Source organism: Pleurodeles waltl, chromosome 7 (genome assembly GCF_031143425.1).
Source record: "Pleurodeles waltl isolate 20211129_DDA chromosome 7, aPleWal1.hap1.20221129, whole genome shotgun sequence".
Classification (NCBI taxonomy): domain Eukaryota; kingdom Metazoa; phylum Chordata; class Amphibia; order Caudata; family Salamandridae; genus Pleurodeles; species Pleurodeles waltl.
In genome coordinates this window covers 1,390,939,673-1,390,962,137 of record NC_090446.1, presented here as the reverse complement: position 1 = coordinate 1,390,962,137, position 22,465 = coordinate 1,390,939,673, and the positions used below count along the sequence as shown (strand labels likewise).

General features: G+C 44.6%; 1 protein-coding gene across 1 annotated transcript in view; it reads left to right on the top strand.

Annotated features, from left to right (window-relative positions):
• PRR12 (proline rich 12) overlaps positions 1–22,465 on the top strand; it is a 420,401-nt gene that overhangs the window by 286,860 nt on the left and 111,076 nt on the right. The window contains exon 8 of the mRNA XM_069200974.1: positions 1,143–1,276. Within this exon, the coding sequence (XP_069057075.1) occupies positions 1,143–1,276 (134 nt within the window). The remainder of the gene's footprint in view (positions 1–1,142; positions 1,277–22,465) is intronic.

Here is a 22,465-nt window from a genome sequence, read left to right as displayed (position 1 = left end):
GAGTGAGAGGATAGGAAGATAGGTAATAGAGGGGGTGGCGGGAAGGGGGGGAGAGATGGAGAAATAGATAGAGAAAGTAGATAGATGGATAGAGAGATAGGTAGATAGAGAGATAGGTAGATAGGAGGAGGTGGAGAGTGAGGGAGTTAGATGGTGAGATAGAGAGATAGAGAGATAGGTAGATAGGAGGAGTGAGGGAGGTAGATAGCGAACGGGGTAGGTAGGGGTGATAGAGAGGGGGAGGCGAGTGAGGGAGGGGGATGAGGCAGGAGGGCAGGCGTGGGGAGAAGAAGACAGAGGAGGCAGAGGAGCCGAAGACAGAAGACCGGAAGAACAGAAGACCGGAAGAACAGGAGAACAGAAGACCGGAAGAACAGGAGAACAGAAGACCGGAAGAACAGGAGAACAGAAGACCGGAAGAACAGGAGAACAGAAGACCGGAAGAACAGGAGTCCAGAAGATCACAGATGAAGATACGAAGAACAGAAGGCAGAAGACAGGCAGAAGACCTCAGAAGAAGATGAAGAAGAGGAGAGGCGAACAGGAGAGGCAGAGAAGCACCCAGAAGAAGAGAGCAGACGGGGAAAAGAAGAGTACAGAAGAAGATTACAGAGGAGGAGCGAGGAGGAAGAACAGAGAAGAAGAAAAGAAGCAGGAGCAGGAGAGAGGGTGAGTAGCGCGGGGCAGGGCGAGGGGCAGGGAGGTGGGGGGTACTTACTGTGAGGTGGGTCTCAGGAACTCAGGAACCTGGAGGAGCTGCAGCGGCAGGGGGAGCGACCTACCCTTGGGTACCCTCTCTCCTATCTAGTCAAAGGCTTATTCATTGTGTTCTCTTCTCAGACTTGTGCTATGAAATCTGAGCTGTGGTGGCCTCTTGTGGGAGTAGGAGAGCTGGCACTACCACCTCAATGGCTGAAGCTCAGGTTGCTTTAGATGTGGTGGATGTGCTTCTAAACTTGGCCATTTTAACACTGTGTTCTGCGATTTAAGATTACTGGGGATACCCAGCCTGACTACAGGGAATGATTCAAGCATCTGAATATATGAAAGATACCAACGCTAGAGAACTGGAGTTACAGGTAAGTAACTTATTTCTTATGCCACATGCACGCTTCAATACTCTCTTTTGCTTCCATCTGCAGTATTTGGGATATTTTGGTGATGCCAAAAACAGATACCAGCGTCTGTATGTGAAATTCCTGGAAAACATTAATAAAAAAGATTATGTGCGGGTGTGTTCCAAGAAGCCCTGGCATCGGCCCATGCAGGCCATCAGGTAAGGGCTCAGAGAGTCAGGTATGGTTGAGAATGATGTAAACATCCAACTACACTGTACACCAATGCACCTATGTATTAATGCAATAACATTTAGTTGTACATGTGCACTCTCTAATCCGCACTTGTTGAAAAATCAAGACAATTCTCACATGTACATTTAAACTTCATAATCGCTATAATCAACCAACAATATTTCTTGCCAGTGAGGGGGCCTCTGGGTTTGAACAATGGTCTGATTTGGGTAAGGGAAATTTGACCTCTTGGCAACGTCAATGTGACTCTTACTCTTAATGTGACTATTACTCGTTTGTCACGATTCTGAGTGACACTGCCCAAGTTTTGATGATAATTTAAAAGCTGTTTGGGAATTATCTTTCAGATTAAAAATCACTGTTGCTGGTGCATGGTTTTGATTTATGCTAAGATGTTGGATGTATTGGTTTTACTCAGAGATGCACAAATCAAGTCTGCTTCCCTCTTTTACTTTCTGAAACCATCAGAAAGAAGTCAGAGACTTACCTAACAAGTCTACCTAACAAGTGTTAAATAAATTCTAGACAGAGGAGTAGTTTGTTGCCTCTGGCATCTTTGATATCCAAAATAATAACATGGTGGCCGTGACTTCTCTCTGTTTTTGTTTTTATGCCTCCATATAACATTTGCTTATGATAGATATGAAATATTTCTATATCTTCCCCTCAGTAGCTGTGAAGTCTGTTTTAACAGATTGTGAACTTGTGGGACACATACTTTTCATTTATTTTGGGCATCTGTGGTGTATCTACAGGGATCAAGTTATATTGTCCTAGGCAACACCGATCAGCAACGGTAGACTACAGTGGGACAAGCTAGACTGCCATCTCCCTTAAACCCTTATTATGTGATGCTTTATTCATTGTAGAACTATGGACTGTTTTAAATTAGCTTGTTTAAACTACATGTGAACAGTTATGAGTTCATTCGACAAAACATAGATTGAAGAAATTAATGCAAATATTATATCATCTAATGCAGAGCTTTAGAGACGACACCCTATATGGATATAAATGTTTTTTTTGTTGTTTTTTTTTCTTCGTTTTTCCTCTTTTCTTTAGAGGCTGTAAGAAGATGCCCCTTTTTGTGTGGTATATTCAATTTTATGCTGCATTACGTTGCTGGTTTTTAGATTCTCTAGTGGCCACTGTATGTAAAAATTGTCTAATCCAAGATTGGTATATTTACCTCTCTGGTAAGGCCCTAGTATATGGTGTAGAGAACACACCCATGGCATGGAAAGTTAAATGTCACCTTTGGGCTGAAGTAGTTACTGTGCTATCCACTAGTGTGACACGAAAAACATGGCTCCAGGCCTACCATTGTAGCCTGACTGCTGAAGTTTAAACATGCAGTCTGAAATGTAAAAATAATACTTTTTGACAGGGAAGCACCTCCCTTTTCAATATGAAAAAGTCACCCGTATGTAAGCCATGATGCCCACATGGTATTGTGCATGGTATTTAAAAGTAGGATATGTAGAAATGTAATGTCAGGGCCCCAACAGCTGTTCTTTTTTTTTTACCGTAGAAGGCTCTAGCTGTCCTATAAAAAAAAAACTAGACTACAAATTAAAATAATAATACTGATATCTTTGGGTTGGGACTACCTTGAAAAAACTGTTATAATATTTATTAACAATACAATGCAACGGTGAAGTTAGATTGTAAAAAAATATATATTTAGTGAAAGTAACTTTTAGAAGATACCATTTCCCTGCCTGAAGCTCCTGGAGGCTAGTTTGAATTAGCCTCCTAGCAGCTAACCTGTCTTTGTTTGTGAATACTGTTCCCAGACTAGAAACAATGGCCTGGAAGTGTGGGGCAGTTTTTCTTCCCCTTGTAGGAAGACCAGTTAGTATGGTCATAGGTGTTTTATTAAATTGTAAATGTTCCTGCCCTTTCACATGTAGATGTAAAATGAGACCTGCAGAAGGCAAACCTTTGTTCCACCTTCTAGGCTGGCTCGAAACCCAGTGGGCGGGGAGCTACCCCAAGAACTGGTTTTGATTGAGCATAGAGGAGGGGACTGCTCATTTCCCTGGCCACACTTCTGGGTAGGAACAGTCACTGTGCACAAGGAAGATAGGGTTCCCCTGTTTTGGTTTTTGAGAGTAAAGTTGACTGTGGGATTGTCTGCAATAGGGCAAACAGGAACTGCTGCAAAGGTCGGTAGGGCTGCCCCTGGGAGCTTTTACCCCATCTGTTAGAGAAGGGCCAGAAGTCACCTCACACTAACTAGCTCAAACCATAAATGTGGCACACTAAGGCACCCTTCTCAGAACACGTCTTGGACCTGTTGAATAACAGAAGGACTGCATCTGTTATTTTGGATCTGTGAGGGGTGACCTGAAAGTCCTGACCTGCTCCCACTCTTATACACATTTGCAGTGGGACCTGGACTGGAGAAAGTGCTGATCCATAAGTGTTTTCCCTAAGGTCCTGGGAACTTATTCTAGTATTGGAATTCTCGTAGATTCACATGCTTGAATCATTCCCCGTCATTGAGATGGGAGTTTCTGGTTCATTAAAAAAAAAGTGAGGTCAACATAGATATAAACATAAAGGTCTTAGGTTTTTTAGTTTAGTACCATATCATAGTCATTATTTAACAAGCATTTGCAATGCAACGGGTCTCGGATTTCTCCAAGTTAGAGCTACTAGCAGTTGTATACTCTCAACTGGATTTTTCTTGCCTCACTAAATGGAAAAACAAAGCACGATCGCGCTGCTACAGTTCACTCATAGTGAAACCTATAGGCAAAAGTGCAATTATCTACGTAACCGGCAAAAGTGCAATTAACTATGTAACAGGGTTGATGTTATGCTTCTGCCAAGCGAGATCGCGCTGCAAAAAAGATAAAAAGTAGTCCACAAACCGGATGGAAAACAGTGTGTTCGATGGCATCTGTCGCTGTAGATACGCATGTTTTGCAATAGCTCGCCATCTGGTGTTGGGCCGGAGTGTTACAAGTTGTTTTTCTTCGAAGAAGTCTTTCGAGTCACGGGACCGAGTGACTCCTCCTTTTGTCTCCATTTCGCATGGGCGTCGACTCCATCTTCGATTGTTTTTTTTCCGCCATCGGGTTCGGACGTGTTCCTGTCGCTCCGAGTTTCGGAACGGAAAAATAGCTAATTTCAGAAGATTTTCGTCGGTGTTGTTGCGTTCAGGGTCGGCGTAGTTAGATTCAACACCGTGTCTAAGATCGAAGAGCTCCGGTGCCCTTCGGGGTAATTTTTTCGATCCCCCGTCGGGGCCTGGTCGGCCCGACCGCGTGCAGAAGAACGCCGATGGAACGGACCCCATTCCGTTTCTGTCCCAAATGCCACAATAAATACCCCTATACAGACCAACACTTGGTCTGCAACCTGTGCCTGTCACCTGAGCACAGCGAAGACACCTGCGAGGCCTGTCGTGCGTTCCGGTCCCGAAAAACTCTCCGAGACCGTCGAGCCAGAAGACTTCAGATGGCGTCCGCGCCGACAGCCCACCGGGAGTTCGAGGAACAAGAAGAAGAGGGATCCTTTTCGATCCAAGAATCGGACTCCGAAGGATTCGACGATACACAAACCGTGAGTAGGACGTCGAAAACCACTCAAAAGAAGATTTACAAGGCCCAGGGGACGCCACTGCCATCAGGCCATGGCTCGACCCATAAATTCGGTGACCGACCGTCGGCACCGAAAAAGGCCCAAACAGTGCCGAGATCGTCCGACTCCGGTCAAGACACCGGCACGCAGCCTTCTCGGGACCGAGAAAGTGCTGGAGACAAGCATCGATACCGAGATACCGGTGTAGACACGGCTCGACGCCGAGACAGCGGCACCGAAGAAGATCGACGCCGAGAGGTTTCGGCCCCAAAAAAGAAAAAAGTCACCTCGGAGCCGAAAAAAGATGCAGACAGGGTTTCGGTGCCGAAACAAACTGCAACCGACCCAGTTTCAGGCTCTTATACAGAAGAGCACTCGCTAACCTCCCAAATGCAAAAGCATAGGTTTGAGGAAGAACTACACTCAACGGATGTAGACCATACGCAAAAGCGTATTTTCATACAGCAGGGGACAGGAAAAATAAGCACCCTTCCCCCTATTAGAAGAAAGAGAAGATTGGAGTTCCAAACTGAACAAACACCACAAACAAAAGTGGTGAAAAAAGTTACCCCACCACCCTCTACTCCACCTGTGATTAACGTCTCACCAGCACAAACTCCATCACATTCCCCAGCTCACACCACCATGAGCCAGGGTGACCAAGATCAAGACGCATGGGACTTATACGACGCCCCAGTGTCAGATAACAGTCCGGAGGCATACCCTACGAAGCCATCTCCACCAGAGGACAGCACTGCGTATTCTCAAGTGGTGGCTAGAGCAGCACAATTTCACAATGTAAGCCTCCACTCAGAACAGGTCGAGGATGACTTTTTATTCAACACACTCTCCTCCACCCACAGCTCCTACCAAAGCCTGCCTATGCTCCCTGGTATGCTCCGGCACGCAAAAGAAATCTTTAAGGATCCGGTCAAAAGTAGGGCAATCACACCAAGAGTGGAAAAAAAGTATAAGGCGCCTCCTACAGACCCGGCTTTCATCACTACACAGCTGCCACCAGACTCTGTCGTTGTAGGAGCAGCTAGGAAAAGGGCCAACTCCCACACATCTGGTGATGCACCACCCCCAGATAAAGAAAGCCGCAAGTTCGATGCAGCTGGTAAAAGAGTCGCAGCACAAGCTGCAAACCAGTGGCGCATCGCTAACTCCCAGGCACTACTTGCGCGCTATGACAGAGCCCATTGGGATGAGATGCAACATCTCATTGACCATCTGCCCAAGGACCTACAAAATAGGGCAAAACAAGTGGTTGAGGAGGGACAGACCATTTCCAACAACCAAATCCGCTCCTCCATGGACGCTGCAAATACAGCTGCACGGACAATTAATACATCTGTAACTATCAGAAGGCATGCATGGCTCCGAACGTCTGGATTTAAACCAGAGATTCAGCAAGCAGTTCTCAATATGCCTTTTAACGAAAAAGAACTGTTCGGTCCAGAAGTGGACACAGCGATTGAGAAACTCAAAAAAGACACGGACACTGCTAAAGCCATGGGCGCACTCTACTCCCCGCAGAGCAGAGGGAATTACAGCACATTCCGTAAAACACCCTTTAGAGGGGGGTTTCGGGGTCAAAGCACACAAGCCAGCACCTCACAGGCAACACCGTCCAGTTACCAGGGACAGTACAGAGGAGGTTTTCGGGGACAATATAGAGGAGGGCAATTCCCTAGAAATAGAGGAAAATTTCAAAGCCCCAAAACCCCTACTACTAAGCAGTGACTCACACGTCACTCACCCCCTCCACACAACACCAGTGGGGGGAAGAATAAGTCATTATTACAAAGCATGGGAGGAAATCACTACAGACATTTGGGTTCTAGCAATTATCCAACATGGTTATTGCATAGAATTTCTACAATTCCCTCCAAACATACCACCAAAAGCACAAAATTTGACAAAACATTCCAATCTCCTGGAGATAGAAGTGCAGGCACTACTGCAAAAGAATGCAATCGAATTAGTGCCAAACACACAAATAAACACAGGAGTTTACTCACTGTACTTTCTGATACCAAAGAAGGACAAAACGCTGAGACCAATCCTAGACCTCAGAATAGTGAACACATTCATCAAATCAGACCACTTTCACATGGTCACACTACAAGAAGTATTACCATTGCTAAAACTACACGACTACATGTCAACTTTAGACCTCAAGGACGCGTATTTCCATATACCAATACACCCATCGCACAGGAAATACCTAAGGTTTGTATTCAAAGGAATACATTACCAATTCAAGGTACTGCCTTTCGGATTAACAACCGCACCAAGAGTCTTTACCAAATGTCTAGCGGTAGTCGCTGCACACATCAGAAGGCAGCAAATACATGTGTTCCAATATCTAGACGACTGGCTAATCAAGGCCCATTCGTTAATAGAGTGCTCAAATCACACAAATCAGATCATACAAACCCTCTTCAAACTAGGGTTCACCGTCAACTTCACGAAATCCAACATTCTGCCGTGCAAGGTACAACAATACCTAGGAGCCATAATAGACACAACAAATGGAGTAGCCACTCCAAGTCCCCAAAGAATTCAAAATTTCAACACCATCATACAACGCATGTATCCAACACAAAAGATACAAGCAAAGATGATATTGCAACTCCTAGGCATGATGTCTTCATGCATAGCCATTGTCCCAAACGCAAGACTGCACATGAGGCCCTTACAACAGTGCCTAGCATCACAGTGGTCTCAAGCACAGGGTCATCTTCTAGATCTGGTGTTAATAGACCGCCAAACTTACCTCTCGCTTCTGTGGTGGAACAACATAAATTTAAACAAGGGGCGGCCTTTCCAAGACCCAGTGCCACAATACGTAATAACAGATGTTTCCATGACAGGGTGGGGAGCACACCTCGATCAACACAGCATACAAGGACAATGGAACGTACATCAAACAAAACTGCATATAAATCACCTAGAACTACTAGCAGTTTTTCAAGCACTAAAAGCTTTCCAACCAATAATAGTTCACAAATACATTCTCGTCAAGACAGACAACATGACAACAATGTATTATCTAAACAAGCAAGGGGGGACACACTCCACGCAGTTAAGCCTGCTAGCACAAAAAATTTGGCGTTGGGCAATTCACAACCAAATTCGCCTAATAGCACAATTTATACCAGGGATCCAAAATCAACTCGCAGACAACCTCTCTCGAGATCACCAACAGGTCCACGAATGGGAAATTCACCCCCAAATTCTGAACATCTATTTCAAACTCTGGGGAACACCTCAAATAGACTTGTTTGCGACGAAGGAGAACGCAAAATGCCAAAACTTCGCATCCAGATACCCACACAAACAGTCCCTAGGCAATGCCCTATGGATGAACTGGTCAGGGATATTTGCTTACGCTTTTCCTCCTCTCCCTCTCCTTCCTTACCTGGTAAACAAACTCAGTCAAAACAAACTCAAACTCATATTGATAGCACCAACTTGGGCAAGGCAACCCTGGTACACAACGCTGCTAGACCTATCAGTAGTACCCTACATCAAATTGCCCAACAGGCCAGATCTGTTGACACAACACAACCAAAAGATCAGACACCCAGATCCAGCATCGCTGAATCTAGCAATCTGGCTCCTGAGATCCTAGAATTCGGGCACTTACAACTTACCCAAGAATGTATGGAAGTCATAAAGCAAGCCAGAAGGCCATCCACCAGGCACTGCTATGCAAGTAAATGGAAGAGGTTTGTTTGCTACTGCCATATTAATCAAATACAACCTTTACACACAACTCCAGAACATGTAGTGGGCTACTTGCTTCACTTACAAAAATCTAACCTGGCTTTCTCTTCCATTAAAATACACCTTGCAGCAATACCTGCAGACTACCTATTCAACTTCCCTATATAAGATACCAGTCATTAAAGCATTCATGGAGGGCCTTAGGAGAATTATACCACCAAGAACACCACCTGTTCCTTCATGGAACCTAAATGTTGTCCTAACTAGACTTATGGGTCCACCTTTTGAACCCATGCACTCCTGCGAAATACAGTTCCTAACCTGGAAGGTTGCATTTCTCATCGCCATTACTTCCCTAAGAAGAGTAAGCGAGATTCAGGCGTTTACAATACAAGAACCTTTTATACAACTACACAAGAATAAGGTCGTCCTAAGGACTAATCCTAAATTTTTGCCAAAGGTTATTTCACCGTTCCATCTAAATCAAACAGTGGAACTTCCAGTGTTCTTTCCACAGCCAGATACCGTAGCTGAAAGGGCACTACATACATTAGATGTCAAAAGAGCATTAATGTATTACATTGACAGAACAAAGAACATCAGAAAGACTAAACAACTATTTATTGCATTTCAAAAACCTCATGCAGGAAACCCAATATCAAAACAAGGTATTGCCAGATGGATAGTTAAATGCATCCAAATCTGCTACCTTAAAGCTAAACGACAGCTGCCCATTACACCAAGGGCACACTCAACCAGAAAGAAGGGTGCTACCATGGCCTTTCTAGGAAACATCCCAATGCAAGAAATATGTAAGGCAGCCACATGGTCTACGCCTCACACATTCACCAAGCACTACTGTGTAGATGTGTTATCCGCACAACAAGCCACAGTAGGTCAAGCCGTATTAAGAACATTATTTCAAACTACTTCCACTCCTACAGGCTGAGCCACCGCTTTTGGGGAGATAACTGCTTACTAGTCTATGCAAAACATGCGTATCTACAGCGACAGATGCCATAGAACTGAAAATGTCACTTACCCAGTGTACATCTGTTCGTGGCATCAGTCGCTGTAGATTTGCATGTGCCCACCCGCCTCCCCGGGAGCCTGTAGCAGTTTGGAAGTTACCTTCAACTATTTGTATATGTATCATTTCAACCTTAAATAGGTACATATTTAGTCACTCCATTGCATGGGCACTATTACTACAATTCAACTCCTACCTCACCCTCTGCGGGGAAAAACAATCGAAGATGGAGTCGACGCCCATGCGCAATGGAGACAAAAGGAGGAGTCACTCGGTCCCGTGACTCGAAAGACTTCTTCGAAGAAAAACAACTTGTAACACTCCGGCCCAACACCAGATGGCGAGCTATTGCAGAACATGCGAATCTACAGCGACTGATGCCACGAACAGATGTACACTGGGTAAGTGACATTTTCATTTCAGTACTTCATCGCTGCGCTCGAGGAGGGCTAACCGATACGCATGCGGAAGCGCATGCGATGGAGGCTCGACCCTAAAAAAGGACTAAACTTAACAGTCAACCAATCAGGAGACACCACCCTGTGGAAACTTCCTGAGAGAAACTCCAGTCCCTCAGATTTTCTACTTCACGTCGTGCTAGGGAGTCTCCATTGAGCTCTGTTCAGTTTTTCTCCCTGTCAGAACTCTTCAAAAAGATTTTTACTGCTTTTCTGCTGATTTTCCTAACAACATCTGACAAGTGTACTCTGGACATTAGGTATTCTGTGTTTGTTGGTGTCTCAAACAGACGTTTTAATGTCAGACACACAAGACCCTGTGACACTTGCAGAAAAAAGAAAGAGGCTCCACACAGATGACCCTCACCAGGATTGTATATACACCGCCTTTCTCTTGCGCATAAAACCAAGGACTGCAAGGTATGTTACACGTTTTCGAATACGACTCAAAAGGACCGTGAAGAACGATTCCTATGGCTCCAGAAAATAAATTTTTTATCAGAGAATACTGTCTCTGATGATGAGAGTGATACGTTATCTATATCTTCTCAGAAGATGCCTCTTAAAAGAGTTGACAGCTCATTCTTCTGATGAACCACCTAAGAAGGCGTTCAAGAAGTCTTCTCAGACTTCACACAAACACCACAACCCAACAAAGTCCCCTCCTAAGAGTGGCCTTCCTTCAAGACAGGAAAAGGAGAAGACTGCTTCAAGCTCATCAAAAAGACATCAAAAGTGGCCCTTTGAGCCTCCAACACTTCTAGTGAAATAGACTTTTAAAAAGCCTTCATCTGCTCTATTGACGGATGGCTCTACAACGAGAAAATAATCATTGACGACTCTGCCGACGACGAGGGTCATTACAGCAGCATCAGTGGCGGCTAGTGTTTACACCATGACAGTGTCAATGGTGGCATCTTCGTCAACTACATCATTGTCGACCAGCCATACACCTATTTCATCAACTGCGAGGATTACTTTCTCATCAACACTCCTGTCAACAGCAGCGATCCTGTAAACGAAGACCCATCCATTGACGACTCTCCGATGTGGACGACACCACCGATGTGGACGACAACACCTCCGCCGACAGTAAGCGGCCTAATAAACAGTTTTTACCCCGTCGACAGCGACACCATTGTCAACAAAGAAACTAAAACCTTTTCTTAAGATTACATTATTGACGACCGTGACCGACGGACAACCTATGATAAGACACAGAAATAAAAAATTAATCGCACCGGCCCATACATCACTGAGTAAAGTGCCTTCACTACTCCCCTCCCACCTCCTGGATGAAGACTTCGAAGAGGATAGTGGTTTTGGTGCTGCACGTAGCTCTTCAGAACTTGATGCTAAATGTCAGGAGTATTCTGATGAGGGGAAAGGCTACGATCAAGACTTTTATGCACCACAAGAACACTTTCAGCAACACCAACAGTACCACGAAAACATGGTATGCATGCCATCAATATTAGTTGCAGACCTACAACCAGTGTTGTCAAACTACCAAAAAAGATATCCTCCACCCTCCGGTCCTCCTCAATGCAGCCCCACTCAAGCAGCTTAAATACTGCTTCAGACTTCTACTCCGGCACTACACAACAGTTGCTTTCCTCCCAACAATTACCACATTCTCCACAGGTGATGCAATTAGATGACCCCACATAATCTGAGGAAGAAAAAGAAGGTGGTGAGCTCCAGGACTGCCATGATGAATGGGATGATTCCATATTACCAAAACCACTTGACTCTTCTCCGGAGGATATAGGGGGCTTCTACAGCATATTGGAAACAGCAGCCCCTCTATTCGGACTTCCTATCCTGGCAAAACAAAATGACTGTTTTCTTTACGATTTCAAGGAACCTTTCTGAAAATCTGTCAGGGCCATGCCCATTATTGATTGTATTTGGGAGGAGGTCCTAAAGGTGATGTGCAATCCAGCCACAGTTTCCGCGGCTCTGTTAAAAAAAATCTAGGGCCCTGGGGTGCGCTTCAGCCTGTCTGATAAGTCATCCCAAACCAGATTCTGTCATTTCTCAGGCAGCGCCAAGAAATTCCGGGAATCGTTCTACACCACTGTCAGCATCCCCAGACTAGGAGGGCATACACCTCATTAACATAGGGAAGCTTTTTGTGGCTATGTCAGTGCTCACAGTCAGAGCAGCAACCTTACTGGCTCTACTTGGCAGATTTGATCGCCAGCTATGGTCTGATATTGCTTCATATCTAGACAAGCTTCCAGGTCACATTAAAGGAGAAGCTAAGAAAATCTTAATGGACAGAGAACACACGTCTTCAGAGGTGATCGATTGTGCGATAGATATTGCTACTACTGGATTCAGGCAGCTGACTGGAGCAGCGGTTTTACACCATCAAGGCTAGCTTAAAGCGACCTCGTTCATGCCAGAGGTGCAGACCAAAATATTAGATCTACCCTATGACACATTCCTTTTTTTGGAAAGCACGTCGACAACACTCTCTGAACAGTAAAAACAGATACAGACACGGCCATGTCGTTAGGGACTTTGCAATACAGAAAGTTGCCCTTTTGTGGAGTCTGAGGAAGAGGACAGCCAACTTGTAGAGGGGGATGCCAGCAATACCGTTACCCACAAATTCCTCTTCTAAGCAACAATTTCAGACCCAATACCAGCAATGACAGCCACCATCGACGGCCTATGTCAGACTTCCTCCCAGGGAAAATCTGGATTACAGGGCATGGACACCTATCGTCGACAATGACCTATTCCAGGTGCCGACTGTCCCTCTCCCTTTTCCAGCCAAGGTAGCAGGTAGAATAACCCACCATCTGTACCGCTGGAGGCGGATAACAACAGATCAATGGGTTCTAGATTTAGTCTGGTTCGTGAACATGCTTGAATTCATAAAGACACCTCCTTTAATGCCACCTCAACCTTCCGTATAAAAGCATCTGTGTCTTTTCAAATGGGAAGTCAAGAACATGATCAATAAAGGAGCTTTACAAAGAGTTCCCCTATCACAGAGGGATGTTTCTTCTTAATTCGCAAGAAGTCAACAGTAGAGAGCAATCTTGGATTTAAGAAACCTCAACAATTGCCTCAAAACACAATCTTTCTGAATTGTCACATTGCAAGATGTATTACAGCTCCTCAACAGAGGAGACTATGTGTCATCCCTTATCCTCCAAGATGCACATTTTCATATTCCCATCCATCCAAAACACAGGAGATTTCTCAGGTTCACAGTAGCCGGCAGCCACTATCACTTCAGAGTATTACCCTTTGATCTCAAGTCCGCTCCTCAAATTTTTACAAAATGCCTCTCTCTGGCTGCAGCCTTCCTCAGACCCCAACGACATCAAGTCTCTCCCTACCTCGATGACTGGTTTGTCAAGGCTCCTTCCAACCAGACTGCAAGGGTGCCCACCATGGCTTGCATACACCTGTTCAACGAGTTAGGTCTCACGCTCACTCCGACAATATAATCTCTCAAATCATTGCATTGGATAGCATTCTTAGTAGCCGTGCTGGACACAAACTTAAACAGGGCATATCCCACAAGCAACAGGCAACAAAAGCTGATCAAATTGGCAAGGTTGATACAAAAAAGAAGGTCACTTTCCGTTCGCCTTTACAAATCTCTTCTAGGGATGATGTTTTCCTGCATTCTTCTAGTACCACACCTAATTTATGCATCCACTTCAGGAAGCGTTGGACACTCAATGGGCGCAAGCTACGGGAAGCTTCGTCAACATAAACCAAGTCACTCCACCAATAGTCAGTTTGCTTTCCTGGTGGACACAACCAGTAAACCTGTCATTCGGTTTACCATTCTTGTTTCGCCCTCTCCTCTGGTGATTACAACAGCCGCTTTCTTGGACAGGTGGGGAGAGTTCCTTCAAGATCTCCAGATCAGCAGAAAATGGCCACTTTCACATTAAGGCCTTCACATCAACCTACTTGAGTTAAGGGCACTGCCTCTTGTTCTATAAGCATCCCTTCCCAAGATTCGAAAGTCCTCAGTACTCATAAGAACAGACAACACAACGATGATGCACTATATAAACAAGCAAGGTGGCACCAGATCTCTCCTGTTATCCCAGGAAGCTCAACTAATGTGGCGACGGTGCATTCTTCACAAGATAAATCTGATTGGAGAACATCTAGCTGGGGACCAAAACGTCTTAGCAGATACCTTGAGCAGGTTCAAAACATCTTGTCAGGAGTGGAAACTGGACCAGCACACACTGGATCAAATCTACTTTCAATGGGGCAAACCAAATCGCGACCTTTTTCGACCCCCTCACAATGCGAAATGCCAATTCTTCGCAAGTTGCATCCCCATCGGGGATCATGTGGGAATGCATTTTCGATTGCATGGTCCGGCTTATTTGCTTACGCCTATCCTCCGATTTCTCTCCTTCCAAAAGTCATCAGGAAGATGAAGGCCGAGCCCTGAAAGACGATACTCCTAGCCCCAGCATGGTTGCGGCACATTCCACTCAAACTGACTCTGTCACAATTAACGAAGAATCAGGGACAATTTCAACATTCAGACCCCAAGTCTCTTCGGTTAGCGCCCTGGCTCCTGAGTTCCATGAATTCAGACACCTGAACATTCCCTCAGACTGTAGGGAAATACTAGCCAGAGCAAGGGCAGACCGTACTAACAATACTAACAGAACATATCGCTTAAATGGGAAAGGTTTTGCATATGATGGCGGACAACAAAGATTGGATGTATGATGGAGCAACGCATGAACTAACGACACATGCCTTTACAACGTGGTAAGTACAATGCATGATCATTACCAACGCATGCACTTACAATGGTCCATATGCTTATACCACGAATGTCTTTACCACAAAAATTTCGTAGTAAGGCATAGTTGGTAAAGGCATATGCATGCTCAAAGCTAGAGGTAAGTAAACACATCTTTCCACTCAAAAAACCTACCTATCCTAAACCCTAAAAATTACACTTACCACCCCAAAAACCATACCCACTGTAAAGCCTAAACACCCCTTACCACCCCAGACCCTATACCCACCCTAAAACCTAAACACCCCTTTCCATCCCAAAACCCATACCCACCCTGAAACCTAAACACCCCTTACCACCCAAAACCCCATGCCCAACCTAAAAATACCCTTACCACCCCAAAACCCATACCCAGCCTAAAACCTAAAAATGCCCTTACCACACCAAAACCCATGCCCACCCTAAAACCTAAAAATGTCCTTACCACCCCAAAACCTATACCCACCCTAAAACTTAAAAATGCCCTTATCACCCCAAAGCCCATACCCACCTTAAACTCTAAAAATGCCATTACCACTCCAAAACCCTATACCCACTCCAAAACCTAAAAATGCCCTCATCACCCCAAATTGCATACCCACCCTAAAACCTAAAAATAACCTTACCACCTCAAAACCCATACCCACCCTAAAACCTAAAAATGCCCTCACCACCCCAAAACCCATGCCCACCCTAAAACCTAAAAATGCCCTTACCACCACACAACCCATACCCACCCTCAAACCTAAAAATGCCCCCCACACCCCAAAACCCATGCCCACCCTAAAACATAAAAATGCCCTTACCACCCCAAAACCTATACCCTCCCTAAAACCTAAAAATACCCTTACCACCCCAAAACCCATGCCCAGCCTACAATCTAAAAATGCCTGTACCACCCCAAAGCCCATACCCACCCTAAAACTTAAAAATGCCATTACCACCCCAAAACCCATACTCACCCTAAAACCTAAAAATGCCCTTTCTACCCCAAAACCAATCACCACCCTAAAACCTAAAAATGCAGTTTCCACCAATAACTGTTACCCACCCTAAACACTATGGTCCTCATGAACTCGGCGGGAAACCCACCTAATTCGGTGCTGGCGCTCTACAAAAGACCAACAGCGCGTTGAAGACCCTGTTGGCCAGGAGGCCTGGCGGTGGCAGAGTTACGCAAGTGCCGGTTTTGCCACAACCATTATTTGGCGGACTGGGCCGCCATGCCGGTGGTCACCGCCGGCATGGTGGCCCAGACCGCCATGTTCATAATGACCCCCTATATATACATAGATGTTTGATGGCATGTGTAGCTGCAGATACACATGCTGTGCATATATCGCCATCTAGTGTTGGGCTCGGAGTGTTATAAGTTGTTTTTCTTCGAAGAAGCTTTTTTTGGGTCACAGGATCGATTGACTCCTCCTCTTGTGATAGCGTGCATGGGCATCGACTCCTTTGTTACATTGTTTCCCTTCCGCCACCTGGGTCGGATGTGTTCCCTTTCGCTCCGGTACTTTCTGTTTGGTACTATCTGAACTTCTCTTTCCTTTTTCTTAATGTCAGTATAGTTTTCAAACCCATTTTCTGACTACACTCGATCCGATTGTATCGTCAGGCTGGATTAAATGCCCTTTCGGGCGCCCGTGCCCTTCTCAGGCGTTTTCGGGCTGACTGCGTAATAGGCTCATGGATGGGACTCCATTTCGATACTGTTCTCGGTGCCACGCCAAGTTCCCCTACACTGACCAGCATTCAGTGTGCAACCTCTGCCTTTCTCTCGACCACCAAGAAGAGACCTGCGAGGCGTGTCAGTCCTTTTAGTCGAAGAAGACCTTACGAGATTGAAAAGCAAGGCAGTTGGAGAGGGCGTGGAAGTCCACAGAGCAAATGCCCGACATCTTTGTTGAGGAACCGGCACAGACTGCAGTCTCCATTCGAGGCTCCGACCGAGATTCTGATGAGGACAGCCAGGTGCTTCCTGTGGCGCAGTTTTGAGTACACCAGCCCCTTCCCAACAAACTGAAAAAAAATCACAGAAGGCTTTGGGTATACCACTGCTTGCTAGCCATGGTTCAACCCGAAAACAACAAATCGTCGACCGACCCTCGGGTTCGGTGCCGAAAAAGGCCAAGACTCACTCCCACCAACAGACTGTAACACCTGTTTTGGTGTCAAGTCAAAAGATGGATGATTCCACTTTGGAACCGAGTCGACTTCATACCACATCAGAGCCGAAACATCGAAGCCCATCTTCGGAGCCAAAAACACTTTCCCCTACTGATCAGACCGCTTTTTAGGCCCATGTGAAACATCCTGCCACCAAGATTTTGGAGCATTCATTAGGAGGCAGAAAACAGGTTTCATCTTCAGAACAGGAGGGAGATGAAACGGACATTAGACCCATTCTTGAGGTTATGGACCAAAAACAAAGGAGGATTCAAATCCAGAAAGAGACTGGAAAGATTATTTACTCTCCTCCTCCAATTGCAAAGAGGAAATTAGCATTCCAAGAGAGTTTGGATGCTGGCCCTTCACAGATGAAAATATTTAAACATAAGGAAAAGCCAAAGACTATTCAGCTTTCTCCACCACATTTGCCTCATCTTTCCTCTTCTCCACCCCCTCATACTCCACCACAACCAACTTCACCCTCACAATCTCATGCTTCTTCACATGGGAACTATTTAGGTGATAGTATTTATAATATGGATCCATGGGACATGTATGACTCTGACCCAATCCCACCCAGTGATCCTGATTTGTATCCCACAAGACCGTCTCCACCTGAGGATACCACACCTTATAATCAGGTCATTTCCAGAGCAGCCGTCTATCACAGTGCACAGAGGCACTCTGAGCCATTAAAAGAGGATTTTCTATTTAACACTCTCCTCATCTCACAAACAATATCAATGTTTGTCAATGTTACCTGGTATGCTAAAACATGCCAATGAAGTTTTTAAAGAACCAGTGAAGGCCAGGGTTTTAACACCTAGAATAGATAACAAATATAAAACAGCACCAACTGATCCAGTTTTAATTTCACAGCAGTTACCGCCAGATTCCATTGTAGTCAGTGCAGCCAGAAAACGGGCAAATAGCGAGTCCACAGGGGATGCTCCTCCCCCCTGATAAAGAAAGCTGCAAATTTGATGCAGCAGGCAAAGGGGTAGTAACTTAGGCTGCAAATCAGTGGTGCATGGCTAACTGCCATGCTCTTTTAGCCAGGTATGACAGGGCACATTGGGACAAGATGCAGGAGTTCATGCAGTACCTCCCAAAGGAACATCAGAAAAGAGGACAGCAGGTAGTGGAAGAGGGACAAGCCATTGCTAGTAATCAGATCCGATCAGAACTAGACGTAGCTGATCCAGCAGCTAGGGGAATAAACACTAGCGTCACAATTAGGTGGCATGCTTGGTTGAGGTCTTCAGGCCGTAAGCCTGAAATACAACAAGCGGTCCTTAACATGCCTTTTAATAAGCAGCAACTCTTTGGACTGGAGGTGGACACAACCATTGATGAATTAAAAAAGGACTCTGAGACAGCAAAGGCCATGGGATTCCTTTATACAACACCTTTTCAGGGCTCATTTTGCAAACCTCAATTTAGAAGAGGTTTTAAGCCACAAACTTCAGAGGCCTCTACGTCCCAACAAAAACAGGGACAATATTATCCCAGGGGATCTTTCAGGGGCTCTTATAGAGGACACAATTTCAGATCCATGTGTAAATCCCCTGCCACCTTATCAAAGCAGTGACTTTCCCTGCACCTCCAAACAGCATACATCTTCTGTGGGAGGAAGACTGCAATATTCCCATCCTCACTGGCAACAAATTACAACAGATCAATGGGTACTGTCAATTATCCGCAATGGTTATTGCCTAGAACTTATCTCCACTCCACCAAACATTCCACCCCGTTCATACAACTTTTCTCTCGAACACATTGCTCTGTTAAAACAAGAGGTAGAATCTCTTATACTCAAAGGTGCAATAGAAATGGTTCCCATCAGTCAGCAAGGGACAGGAGTATATTCTCTGTACTTCCTCATACCAAAGAAGGATAGCACTCTAAGACCAATTCTTGATCTCAGACCTCTAAATCAATATATCGTGTCAGAGCATTTCCACATGGTCACTCTGCAGGATGTCATTACCTTGTTACAAAAACAAGATTACATGACAGAATTAGACCTAAAGGACGCTTACATCCACATTCCTATACATCCAGCACACCACAAATATTTTAAGATTTGTGATAGCAGGAAAGCAATATCAATTCAAAGTACTACCCTTTGGAGTAACAGCAGCGCCAAGGGTATTCACAAAATGTTTAGCAGTAGTTGCGGCATACCTCAGAAGACAGTACATACATGTCTTCCTTTATCTGGAGGACTGGTTAATAATAGCCAGCACCATTCAGAACTATCAACAGCACACACAGTAAACAATAGATACCCTACACAAATTAGGGTTCACAATCAATTACAAGAAATCTCACCTTCAGCCAGCACAAATTCAACCTTATCTAGGAGCAATTCTGAACACTCAGTCAGCATTGGCCACCCCAAATCCACAACAAATCCAAGTGTTTCACACTCTCATATCCAGTAGCAGGTCAATCGAACTTACACAGTAAAGTTTGTCATGAAGCTATTGGGAATTATAGCATCATGCATAGCAATAGTGCCCAGTGCAAGTCTAAACATGAGACCACTGCAACATTGTCTCTCACAACAATGGTCTCAGGCACAGGGTCAATTATAGGACCTAGTGTTGTTGTACCGCCAAATTTACACATCTCTGCAATGGTGGAATCACACTGACTTATCAAAAGGGCAGCCATTTCAGTACCCTGTGCCACAGACCATAATCACCACAGATGCATCAATGACAGGTTGGGGAGCCCATCACAACAGTCTTACAATACACGGAGAACTGGACTCAATCTAGCAAACTTACCACATAAACCACTTGGAATTGCTGGCAGTGTTCTTATCCATCAAAGCATTCCAACCACAGATTATACACAAAATGGTCTTAATAAGGATAGACAACATGGCAACAATGTATTATCTGCAAAAACGGGGGGGGGACACTCATCCCAGTTGTCACTTCTAGCACAAACAATTTGGAAATGGGCAGTTCACAATCACCTTCACCTGCTAGTGGAATACATCCTATGGATACACAACCAGCTAGCAGACCCCTTAAGCAGGAAGCAGCAACAAATACATGAATGGGAGACTCACCCACAAGTAATTCAATATTACTTTCAGATGTGGGGAAACACCAAACATAGACTTTTTCGCAACAAGCGAAAACGCAAAATGCCAAAATTTCACGTCCAGATACCCACACCCTCAATCCAAGGGCAATGCTATATGGATCAATTGGTCAGGGATATTTGCCTGTGCTTTCCCCCCCCTCTCCCATTAATTCTGTTTCTGGTCAACAAGATCCACCACACTTCCCTCACTGTGATACTCATAGCTCCCACGTAGGCACGTCAACATTGGTGCACAACACTGTCGGTAGTACCACATCACAAGCTCCCAAACAGACCAGACCTTTTGACTCAAAACAAGGTTCAGATCAGGCATCCCAATCCCAGTATGCTCAACCTGGCGATTTGGCTCCTTAGGTCATAGATTTTGGATATCTACAGCTTCCGCCAGAATGTATGGACATTGTAAAGGAAGCACGTAAAAGTGCTACGCAAATAAATGGAAACATTTTGTATATTACTGCAAGCCTAAAAACATCGATCCACTTAAAGCATCGTATTTTATTTGCTTTACTTACAAAAAACAAATCTTGCATGTTCATCTATTAAAATTCATTTAACAGCAATGTCAGCCTACCTCCAAAACAAACAGCATACCTCTCTGTTTAGAATTCCTGTCATTAAAGCTTTTATGGAAGGCCTTAAAAGAGTTATTTCACCTAGAGCTCCACCAGCTTCTGCCTGGAATCTTAACATTGTGCTCTCAAGGCTTATGGGGTCCACCATTTGAACCAATGCATTCTTGCACTCTTCAATTTCTCTCATGAAAAGTTGCTTTCCTGGGTGCAATTATTTCCTTAAGGAGAGTTAGTGAGATTCAAGCATTCACTTTAGAACCAAATTCACAACCACAAAATGTCTACCCAAAGTGGTTTCACCATTTCACATCAATCAATCAGTGTAATTGCCAGTCTTCTTTCCACAGCCAGATTCAGTTGCTGAAAGAGCTCTCCACACTCTTGAGCTCTCATGTATTATATAGACCGAACAAAAGATTTTAGAAAATCTCAACAACTTTTAATGGCTTTCCGACAGCCTCATATGGGTAATCCCATTTCCAAACAAGGATTGGCCAGATGGATAGTAAAGTGTATTCAAACTTGTTGTCTTAAAGCTAAAAGGCAAGTATTAGTAACTCCTAAAGCACATTCTACTTGCAAGAAAGGAGCTTCAATGGCATACTTAGGAAATATACCAATGGCAGACATATGCAAAGCAGCCACATGTTCTACACCACACACTTTTACAAAATACTATTGTGTGGACGTATTGTCTCCCCAACAAACAAATGATGGTCAATCAGTGCTTAAAACACTATTTCAAACTACAACTCCTACAGACTAGCCAACGCTTATTCTAGGAGGGGACTGCTTTTCAGTCTTTGCACAGCATCTGTATCTGCAGCTTAACATGCCATTGAACTGAAAATGTCACCTACCTAGTCTACATCTGTTTGTGGCGTATATCTCAATACCAGCTGTTCTGCATGTGACTCAGAAATGTGAGAACAAGCAAAGAAAGGTCTTTTGGGACCCTGTGGGACGTGTGGCAAAAAAGGCTTCATGCTGATGACCAACACAAATATTGTATTTACTGCCTTTACCCATCTCACAAGGTCAAAGATTGCAAGGCATGTCATACCTTTTCTTCCTGAAGGACAGGCAGGGAAGATTGGTCCTATGGCTCCAAAAGCTTAAACTAAAAAAGAACTTGTTTGCTGATGACAGTAAGGATTCTTCATCTTCCTCAAGGAAACTTAAAAATAGGGAGAGGGGCAGTTCAGAAGCTCATTCTCCTCCCAAAACATCCTAAAAAAAAAACACCATGGGTCTCACAAGGAGTTACGTCCATGGTTTCTTTGTGATCACTACTAGTGTCAACATTTTCATCATTCCGTTCTGACATTATTTCTCATGAGGAATGGAAAGTAAGGTTCTATGGTACCTTTCAGTAATGAGGAGAAATGGTTGGTCAGGGAGTACTTTGTTCAGACAAGAATTGCAAACCCGAATTACAGATGGATTTGATAACACATTTTTGGCAAAAATGATGAATGATAGACACCTTCAAACCATAAAAACCAATAGACGCTGTAGGTTGGTGGGTATTCTGCAGAAAAGGCAGTCTTATTCAGGGTAAAGGGGATGATACCAAAGGTGGTGGCACCTTTTTCCTTGCTCATCAGAACTACAATCAAAAACATCAACATAGGGGTCACTCTAACAGACCAAACCAGAGGTGAAGAGGAAGCCAAATTTTGCAA